Source organism: Acipenser ruthenus, chromosome 31 (genome assembly GCF_902713425.1).
Source record: "Acipenser ruthenus chromosome 31, fAciRut3.2 maternal haplotype, whole genome shotgun sequence".
NCBI classification, from domain to species: domain Eukaryota; kingdom Metazoa; phylum Chordata; class Actinopteri; order Acipenseriformes; family Acipenseridae; genus Acipenser; species Acipenser ruthenus.
In genome coordinates, this window is record NC_081219.1 from 232,143 (window position 1) to 243,047 (window position 10,905).

At 42.5% G+C, this 10,905-nt stretch overlaps 1 protein-coding gene across 3 annotated transcripts in view; it reads left to right on the plus strand.

Annotated features, from left to right (window-relative positions):
- Positions 1–8,981, plus strand: part of LOC117396743 (regulator of G-protein signaling 3-like) — a 30,522-nt gene extending 21,541 nt beyond the window's left edge. Inside the window, exons 1-5 of one of the 3 annotated variants that reach the window (XM_033994896.2) lie at positions 1,430–1,551; positions 4,622–4,723; positions 6,001–6,062; positions 6,993–7,159; positions 7,448–8,981. In XM_033994896.2, the coding sequence (XP_033850787.1) occupies positions 1,433–1,551; positions 4,622–4,723; positions 6,001–6,062; positions 6,993–7,159; positions 7,448–7,639 (642 nt within the window). In that variant the 5' untranslated portion in view covers positions 1,430–1,432 and the 3' untranslated portion in view covers positions 7,640–8,981. Of the gene's footprint in view, positions 1–1,429; positions 1,552–3,329; positions 4,361–4,621; positions 4,724–6,000; positions 6,063–6,992; positions 7,160–7,447 lie in introns of those variants that run through there. The other 2 variants (XM_033994897.3, XM_059005713.1) reach the window with 2 other exon arrangements.
- The last annotated feature ends 1,924 nt before the right edge of the window (positions 8,982–10,905 follow it).

A 10,905-nucleotide genomic window follows, 5' to 3' on the forward strand; every position in this document is an offset into this window, starting at 1 on the left:
TGGGAGGGAGGATTCAGGGAGGGGGCAGCAGACTCGGGGCCTCTCTGATAGGATCATGCTGCACACAGTCTGGGGGTCTCTCTGATAGGATCACGCTGCACACAGGCTAGGGGCCTCTCTGATAGGATCATGCTGCACACAGGCTGGGGGCCTCGCTGATAGGATCACTCTGCAGGCTGGGGGCCCCTCTGATAGGAACACACTGCAGGCTGGGGGCCCCTCTGATAGGAACATGCTGCAGACTTGGGGCCCCTCTGATATGAGCACGCTGCAGGCTGGGGGCCCCTCTGATAGGAACACACTGGAGGCTGGGGGTCTCTCTGATAGGAACACACTGCAGGCTGGGGGCCCCTCTGATAAGAACACGCTGCACACGGAGCAGCTGCCTTTCATTCATTATTACCAGAGCACTCCCCTGAAATCAGCCTGTGAGAAATGCATGCAGAGCACCAATAGTGCGCTCATCAAAAATGAGAAAGAAATGCAGTTTCAGGACCATGTTTCTGTATTGTGTGTTACAGTAAAATGTTAAATACTGTGCTGTTGAAAGTATATTTCAGAAGGTTGTTATTAGCCCATTTTAAAAGGGATTGAAGGAAGCTCCAATAAGGGAACTTTACATTAGTAACTGTACTGTCCTCCAGATTAGCTCACACATCCAAGTCGGGTTTACTTTACATTACTTGGAGAATGTAAACAAACTGAGCAGTCAACATAATATTCAGTGCAATGTAGAGCACACCAAGTTAAACTGGAAGACTTTACAGTAGTTAACATACAGAAATGAATTAGATTCTAGTGTACATTGATGCATGTTTTTTAAGCAAACTATAGGTTCATTGATTAGTTACACTACATTGAAGACATTGTTTTCCTGCAACCCTAGAATAGAACTTTAATACATTTACTCAACATTCTGCAGCAAGTCGTAAAATTCCTTCACGACTTCCGAAACATCTGGACATGATAACATGCAATCTTCACTCTTTCCACTAGATGGCAAAGGGGTCTTAGCATTAGAACGCCGAGGGCTGGATCCTCTCCATTGTACTTTCTTGTAGTCGGGTTCTTATTAATCTATTGCACTCGAAATCTCAAACCTTTAACATCAGTGCCGATTACACCATATGGAAGAAGATACACATACACAGTTATGTATATTATTATTATTTCTTTCAATGTAGTATTTATTTGACAGATGGGCACATGTTATTTTGTGATGCACTTTCATGTTGCAGTATGTTATGCTGACCCCTATTTTATAGAAGACTCATTTTGTAATGATAGCCATGCAATTACCTGGGGCTGTAGCTGTGGCTCTGTGCAGTGAGTGCAGCTTTAGAAATGATTCTCTATGCAGGGCACATGTGGTTTGTGCTGCCCTCTGATTGGTTTGGCATCTGGCCTCCCTCCAGTACTTTGTGTCTATTTAATGTGTTGGATGAGGAGAGCCGTCATTGCAAAGCTAGAGCTTCGTACAGAGCACAGTTTAGACACACTGGCTCAAATGTACCACACAATGGTTGACTTTTCAGAAAGGTATCTGGAAAGGTAGGATATTGTTTTCCTTGCATTGTCTCAGCTTGCATTGTCTTTGTGATCTTTTAACATGTACAGCTTTGGCAAGCATATAGAAAAGGAGATTACTGTGACATAGTATTATATTGTTGCAAATGGAATTGTTAAAGATGTGTTAATACAAAAGCAGTATTAAAAACCGCTCTCTGGCAGTTAATAGAGTAACACATGAGATGACAAGTGTGGCATCTGTAATTATTCATGCTGTTGTATTTCTGATGCTGAAGTCTGTAAGGAAGTTGGTTACAGATGGAGATACTTGCGAGAAGTGATATGTCCCGTAGCTATTGAAGCTTTTTGTTGTGTGACAGTCTGAGTAATGTTTAGCAATTAAATGTACTACTGTTTGAATTGAATTGGTCCACAATGGCTGTGTTAGGCAAGCTACACTGTTTATTCAGAATTTACCAACAGCACACTCTCTGCAAAGTCAAATTCTGTCTTCTGAAGCCCATGTGTGTGGTGCTTGCACTGCTGCAATGTTATCTCTCATTCATTTCTCATTTAAGGTGTTACAAAGTGAGTGACTTGAATGTAAATGACCTGCTACAATTGTGTTCAAGTTTAAAGCAGTGAGGTTTCATCCACTCTACCCTGAAGATATGTGTTTTTTGTGTTTGTAATGCTCTAGCAGTCATCGGTCCTGCTTTGCTGTTTGTACCAGTCCAGTTGGTTCACTATCCTCACAGTTTTCAATACTAAAGCCCTTTTCCCAACAAAGCAGTTCTAATTTTAAAAGACCACAGGCATTGGGATGCAATTACAGATGCACTGTAATAAGAGACAGATGATTTGAGGTTTGGACTTTCTCGAGTCCTAAGATAATTACGCCTGGCAAGATCCTGTTTCCCATGCAGCGCTCAGATTGATTTTAGGAAACTGCTAATTGCTGCAAATTACCCTCTTGGAGCAAACTAACAATCTAAGGCATGTTAATTTGATAAATAGACGCAGGTCTGACTGGATTAACAGACAGGAGGAAGAGCTATTTTAAGTTGCCATGATGTGATTCTTGGGGAAAATCTGACATGAATATCTTTATTTGTTCAAATAAACATGTATTTAAGACAGCTTGTGTGTTTTGTTGTAGCTTCTTCTGGGGCACTGCGTGCTAATTAAATGTAAAACTATATTCGGTCTCTATATGGAAACATAGTTGCCTGTAGAGATTTGTGGAGCTAATGACAGAGCCAGCAGCTTTGTACTGAGCTTTTTAAAAATGTAGTTCATATATAGTCATGGGTTCTGGTCCCAATTCAGTAGGAGTGTCAGTGTTTTTGTGAAGAGTTACATGCTTGTACTTTTAAAGCAATGCATAAAGTCATCTTGTGTATGTGGTTAGGTTATGGGCCCAGTCCCAGACCACCCTCTGCCTATACTGTCATTGACCGCCCACCCCTCTGTGCCCACCTGGCCTTCGCTAGTAAGTGTCTCAGATCTTTCCATTTAGTGGACCACACTGCTGAATTAATTCCCGATTTTAATCACAAATTCTTTCATTAAACTCTCAAATACTTTCCAGGGCTATAAAAAGAAATGCTGCTTACCACAGCACCATATAATGGTTGGCTAGACTGCGCCTTCATTATAGAAACCCAATAAACCAGAAGAGAGTCTAAAAATAAAGAAGCCGGTTCTGAAGTATCCTGCCACGTCCTGCCTACCTTAGGGATGCAAGGGCAGCGTATTGTGGGTAAATAACATCCTGCTCTGGATTTTTGTTTGAGCTGTTCTCTTTTATTCTATTACTGCGTTAACGTGATCTTAAAATGCAGAACAATATCTTTAGTGTGTGGCACATTTTCATTTTGAATTCTGCGCCTTTTAAGTAGTTTATTAAATGTAAATGCAAAATAAATAAATATAATAACCATAGTTATGACTTCTGTTAATTCAGTATTTATGCCCCCCCACTTTGTGTTAATCCTAGACACAGTAGACCTCCTGTGTTGTCTTCTGCTGTTGAGAGTACAGCTTAAAAAGTACATTCTGTCAGTCATAGTCAGGATTTCTATCCACTCTGTGAACACAGTGATAATCGGAGGATTGGCCATTGTTTAATGAAGGGGGGAACAGAGAATCAGGATAACATTTCTTTGGTGATGAAGCAAAAGTCTTTCATAATTGACCCATACAGTAATTATTTGGCAGTTTATTTGCCTTCTCACTTGAAAGACTCCTCTATTCGTAGTGTTTGCTCATTTTCTCCACTTAGTTGCCCTGACGACCAGTAGATGAGTTATCATGAATAGCCACAGCATGCCTGCATCCTGTTTCCTGCTTTGGTCAGTCCACAGTTTACCTAACTTTCTGGAGTATGGAAAACAGTGCGCCAGCTCAGGGCTCTGGTGGGAGCTGACGTAGCCCCCTGTTCAAACACACAACCCTTTCTGCAGTGTTCCTGGAGCCTCCCACATCCGGAGGAGTCGTGGTAGCTAAATACCCAGGTCCAGACAGGAACGTAGACTTCACTTCACTGTCAAGGCAGTCGCATTCAGTCAGCAAAGCTGTGTGTTGGGCTGGCTGTACCTGCCCTGTGTTTTAGAAACGTCACTTAAAAGCATACATATATAAAAGAAGAAAAGAAAAGACCAAGAGAAAGAGTGATTAAATGAGTAAATGAAAGCGAGGTGGATTTAACGTGGAGTAGATGAAGCGCGGTCAGAGCGATGCCGTTTTTGCTCCGCGCTGCGTCGAAGCCTCCGTCCCAGGAGGTTCATTGGGAGATGCTGCTGGGGACAGGGCGAGCAGGAGGGGTACACAAGAGACACAGTATGAAGGAGTAAGTTCAGAGCGCTTCTCAGCCGCAGTAGTTCTGTCAAGTCTTGGTAGATGGAAGCTTGAAAGAGAAGTGGCAGTGGATAAGAACGAGACATTTCTTTAAACTTTGGAAACGAAAATGTTCAAAGGGTGCTTTTATTAAGACTTTTGTTCTTTTAGGCATTTAAAATGAACCGATATTGCTTTATTTTCAACTAGAACTTCCCTTCTTGGCTTGTGACTTGCTGCTTAATTCTTTTTTTTTTCTTTTTTTTTTTTTCAGGGCCAAAGACATGAAGAACCGCTTGGGTTTTCTTCGGAGGCGAAACGAATCTCCGGGAAGCAACCCTGCATGCAAGCTGGATAAAGTGATGAAGTCTGTCAAGTAAGTGTTTCCATGAAGCAATGTTTAAAATTAGTCAAAATGCATTTTTGTTTTACTAAGAGATAAGGCAATCAAAAACAAAAAACAACCGGAAAGGATGTCATTTTTATTAATCTGGACTTCATTAGGATATGCAGATGTCATGAATACCAGCTAGGCAGTGAGATTTATTTTACTTCTTCAAATCAGTTTCTAACAATCTGAACCTATAATTCCTATAATACTGAATGTATTGATAGGCTTAAGGCTGGTTCATACTTCAGACTCAAGAAAAGGGTCTTCGACCCTGTGTGACAGGTCAGAATCATGTCATCCAGACTCTTGCGATGTGCGTTTCTCATGCGTCTGCGATCTGAAATCACATCAGGATAATGTAGATGCATTCGCTGCATGGTGGAGTGAAGCTACACAGCTTTTATAGCGGTCTGCACCTGACGTATCGCATTCATCTGCGACAGAGGTATGAACCAGTCCTTACTCAAACTTTACATGGTCTCTTTATAAGTGAGGATTCATTATAGTCAAAACAACTTTGTAATTTGGATGTGCACAGACGTTTGTGTGGCCAAGTGCAGGAAGCATGGGTCAGAATATGACGGCATGAAGCATCAGATCTGGAGAGGAGCCGATAAAATCAGCACATGACTGTGCTCCATGATTTATCTGTGCTTGCTGTGTCAACAAGCGGAGAGACAGCATTTCAGTGGAGCTTGGACAGAATATGCAAGAGCTAAACACTGAAAACATGTGCTCATCAGACAGCCACATCAGCTTTTTTAGACTGGCCCAGCATGAGATTAATCAAACAAACATGTTTTAAAAACTTGGCATGGTACTGCTTAATTAGGCTTAAACCTTAACTAAGTACCAACTTGGCTTTCTTTGCAGTGGTTTTAGTTTAGACTGGCTTAAGCTGTTTATCTTTTTTATTTAGTGCTGTAATCCTGTGCTTGTTTAGTATTCAGTTTGCACCCTAAAAGACAGAAATGATGCCCTGTGTCTTTAAATCCATATAAAGAGCTTGACAGTAGCAGCCACTGAGAGGGGAAGTACTGAGAACCCTCCCACTCAGCAGCTCATCCAGCCCTTCATGTTTATAGCGAGTCACGGTGCTTTTCAGGGGCGGCGTTTGGGGTGTAGAAAGAGGCTGCCTTTATCTAGCTGGAGCTACACTGAGACCAAAGTAGACAGATGAGCGTTGAGCCGCTGGTAGGTCAGACAATGAAGAGCTTTACAGAGATGGGGTTACTAAAGAATCGCTCTGCTTTTATTTTCAGTCCAGCACCTGAAGAAGCACTGAAATGGGGAGAGTCTCTGGACAAACTACTGCTCCATAAATGTAAGTGTTTTATTTAAGTCTCATTTACTGGCTTGATTGTGATCTTCAGTTAGGGAATGTATGCCGTAGAAGGGACTTGGCACTGCCGAACGTTATTGCTTGTGTAAAGAGTATGTGAGAGAATTTCTTTGGCTTCTATATGAACTATAATTTGCAACCTTTGATATCTTGAAAGGTGCTTATGAATGGCCGGATGTAAAATATATTTCTAAGCTTATGCAAACTTTTTTTTTTTGTTCATGCAAGTCACGCTAGTGAATCGAGTGGCTGCTCCCCCCCGCCCCCCCGCCCTGTTAATCTTGATTAAATAGAAGCCTGTGTTTGCAGCAGGAGAGAAATGTTCGATTTAGCTTCAGTTTCCAGCTGTTCATTTTTTTTCCAATACTGAGCTCTGTGTTGAGAAAGCAAAGCTGACAGATTAGTTATGATGACGTTGGCTGTGCAAGCTCTCCATGACAGCTTTCTGAGTACATTTTAAACAAGCTGGGAATGTTCAGATTTTCCCAATGACAAAACCATTCAGAATTGCTTCTCTTTCATGCATTTTGTTTTAACTGTCTGAATCACTTGCTATCTTGGCAGCTGTTCTATCTAACTCAAAGCAGAACAGAATGCATTATCATAGTCCCTGATAGGCTTTTATTTTTGTGTTTAGAAGCATGTGCCCTTGTGAAATCCACCCTAGCTTCCCTGTAAGCAACACTTGTTAGTCAGTGTGTCGAGATTGATGTTCGCATGCAGGTTTTAGGTTGTTATTGCTTATTCCCTAGCCTCTGTTTATTTGGCAGCTCTTTGTGTCAGTCCATTACATACTGCTGGGTTTTACACCCATTCTTTGCATTGCTAGCCTTTGATCTTGAAGTTGTTGTCATTCTAGTGGTTCTGTTTCTTGCAGTTCTGTGTATTAACCAGTCTTTTTGTTTTGCTCAGATGGCCTGGCTGCATTCAGAGCATACCTCCGCACAGAATTCAGTGAAGAAAATATTGAATTCTGGTTGGCTTGTGAGGACTATAAAAAGATCAAGTCACAATCTAAAATGACATCAAAAGCCAAGAAAATCTTTGCAGAATACATTGCCACCCAGTCGTGTAAAGAGGTAAGGAGTATCTTCAGTAGAAGGTCCCGTCATCTTTAGCATAACCTCCTGCTGTAAACAAAGACAGGGCATTTGGTTTTCTTTGATTTTTCTGCTATTTTTTTGGAGGTTGAATGAAACCTTGAATAAGCAACAAGAGAGCCAGCAATTTGTGCCCAGACTGAATTCCTTCCCTTTATCTAATACCCCTCTGTTGGGCTCTGTTACAATAAAACTGGCCACCAGTATTGAAACTTTAAATAAAACAAATAGATATCTAACATAAACTCTTTTTTTTTCCCCCAAAAGGTCAACCTAGACTCCTACACAAGAGAGCACACAAAGGACAACCTACAGAACATCAACCGCACCTGCTTCGACCTGGCTCAGAAGAGGATATTTGGACTGATGGAAAAGGACTCTTACCCCCGATTCCTCCGATCAGAGTTGTATTTGGGCTTGATAAACCAGAAGAAGCCCAATTCTACATTGTCATCGTAGAGAGACATGCGGGGGCTTGTTTTGTGGAAAGACTTGAAGATGATTGGGAGTTGAATGTTTCCATGCGATTGAGGACCCCTCTGGTTGGATAGAGGGTAGCTGTGCACCATTTCATTTAGTGTTATAGAATGTGGAAGCCATAGCCCTGGGCAGAGTAGTGGCCATGGACTAGCATGAGAATGGAGCCTGTCTTTCACACTGGGGACTGGATATCTGAAACAGTCCAGTACTGTTGGAATCACACATTGCTCCCTAACCCCCCACCTCTCCCAGTTGTTGGTACGATGTGCTTAAAGATCTTTTTTTGTGCATGGTATAGAGGGACTGCATGAAGACTCTCAGAAGTTTAACGGAGTACTGCCCCCCCCCCCCCCTCCCCCCATTCCATTCTTATTTCCAGGCATGACGTTCCTCCACCAGGCCATTTTACAGCCCTTGTTTTGCGGTTGTTCTCTAACATGCATATCTGAGGAGTGAACAAGAAAAACAGGAGAGAGAGGAATGGACCAAACTGCAGAACGCTTTCTTTTGATCTTGTCCTTAAAGGAAAAGAATTTGGAAGAACATGCTGCCTTTTTCCAAAGACTCAAAGTTTCAGATGCTTGGTTCAGTACAGTGATGAGCGATTCATTTTGTGATAGAGGGATGAGGCAGTATTCTCAGGACATTATGACATTCTACTCTGAAGCTTCCATGCTGTTTTTAACCTGCACTTCTAGACAAACAGCGCTGTACCGTTAGGCCGGTGCCCCTTTAATAAGACTTCTTCACCTGGACAGAAGTTTGCCTATTTATTTAGATCATTGTTGCTGAATGCTTGATGCATTGCTGTCTAATCATAGCTCCTTGGATTCTTATCGTCCTAATTTAAGTGCAATATTTTGAATAAGTTTCATTTGAATAAAACAGTGGACTGAGCTGTATTACATATATGTAAGAGTTATGAGTTATATAAAAAAAAATCTGTTTAAAAGTTATTTTACAGTTTAAAAAACAAGAACGTTAACTTTAACAGTGTGTTCCCTGGCAGCAGGCAGCTAGGGATTGTGGATGTATATATGGTTCCGAAAATAAATAAATAAATAAAGCAAAAAAGTTTGGTAATCTAGCGTGAACATGTGGATGTAAATATGAGAGACTGAAGCTATAAAATAACATGTAATGTTGTGAGGGGAGGCGTGAAAGGAAGGCTTCCCTTTGATCATACACTGCTTGTAAGGAGTTTTATGAAATGTATTTTATCATTTTCACTGTTTACAAATCAAGGCATCTCCTAAGATAGCAAGCCAAACCTGTTTTGGTGTCATTGCAAAGGTTAAATAAACAAAACTAGTAAATACTATTTTGTACTTTGTTTTTGTGTCTTTCTGAGTTCTTCATGTGTAAGCAATACCAGCATGTATAGTTGAAAGATGAATAGTATCTTACACTGGGTTCTCATCCAGATGGTTTGACGGCAGGTATTCTGTCACTATGCTGCACACGTCTACTTAAAATGATCAAAACTACACTTCCAAGGCAGATGTGATTGTATTTACAGTGCTGGCCCCTCCAGCACAGGCCATGCGTATTATAGTTACAGTGCAAACTGTAGCTCATTTTCATTTGCATGTTTCAATACATTTTTGCCAGTAGTTTCCAGCACCCTTTACAAGGCCTGTTCATTCCACTCCAGCACATCTGGGTTCAGTTAAGGTACTGACAGCTAGTTCAATTGTACACTACCAGCAACATATAATCCCTGTGCTAACTACAATACACTTCTGCAGTTTAGCCTTGTGCTACCTTTAGTTTATCAGAAAGCCTTGTTGACAGACCAGTTTAGTTTAGCTACAGCAACATGAGTCCCCTTCAAACTTACCTGCTGAAAAGCCACTCAGCAACAGCATGACCTTACAGTATTACAACAGAAGGGCTGAATGTGTTTTTTACATATATATCAAGAAGCAAAACCGAAATGAAACCTGTTAACCATGTTGAAGTTGTGTTGGTTTACAGGAAATCCAGATACTGTAGAGCTTGTATGGCTGGTTTCACAGACCCTGATCAGCACATACTGTGCATGGAAGTGTGCAACGGATCATTTGACCCAAGTAAAAGCCCAGGCTTGCTATGTCAAGGGGTTAACTACAGTGGAGTGTGGTAGAGTATGCTCAAGTCCCAACAAACCAAGAGTGTTTATTTCTTAGTTTAACCTGCTGGACAGTTATTGGTACATACATTAGTGTTTAATTAACATTTCTTTTTTTTATTTTGCCCACTTTTAAAATCATGCTTCAACATATTCCTTCAGTGTTTGTGCAAGTTCTCTGACCATTGATCCTTCTGGATTAAGAAATCATTATGTTCATGCATCTGTGGAACCCTGCATGGCGATACTGTACACTGCGAGTGAATATGCTGTGTACTGTATCCCTGGTTTGGATTACAAAAGACAGTAAGCTGCTGTCCACAGATTATTTACTATGGGCTTGTTTACAACATGACCCTGGACTTGATGTGCCACGGACCCTGCGCAGGAGGCTCGCGGAGTTCACTGGTACGGCTTCCTCAACCAGCACAAGCTGAGCCCTCTGTGGCGTTGAGAGCCCCGTCCTCAGCCTTCCTCCATCTGCCTTCGAGCCATTCACATAGTGTACCCTGCGCACATGCTGCAGCCTGTCGATCTCGCAGCCGCTCAGTCTCCTTCAAGGAGCAGTGAACAGGCGAGACACTCGAGGCAGGCAAAAGATATCTACAAACTGAAGAGCCAGATGACTCAGGTTTTGGAGTACCTGGTCAAGTAGCAGGCTGTTTCCCCTGCTCCGATCCCAGCTCCGCCCCTGGCACCTGCCCCGGGACTGACCCCGTCCTTACCGTTGGTCGCCCTGGATGTCTCAGAGCAAGACGTGGCGATGAGCGAGGAGGACCAGGATGCGATTTCAATCGCTGCTTCCTGGGATGGTGACTCCCAGGAAGGGAGAGGTCCAAAAACTGACTCGGGAGACGGGCCCCAGCTCTGAGGTTACCTCAGTGACTGGTACTACCCCTCCCTCAAGGTCAGTTCGGGCACTTATGGACCGAGCTTCCAAGTTCCTCCAGGTTCCCTGGAAGGCAGCGCTTGAACAGTGCCGCTCTGTTTCCAGAACAGCACAGGCTTCACCCCACCCCAGCCCTTCCCGGTGTTTCCGGATTTTCTGGAGGAGGTACAGTCTTCTCGGCGCCGAGTGTCTCAAAACAAGCAGCCCTGCTGGCTTCCTTTGAAGGCGCGGGGGTGCTGGATCTAG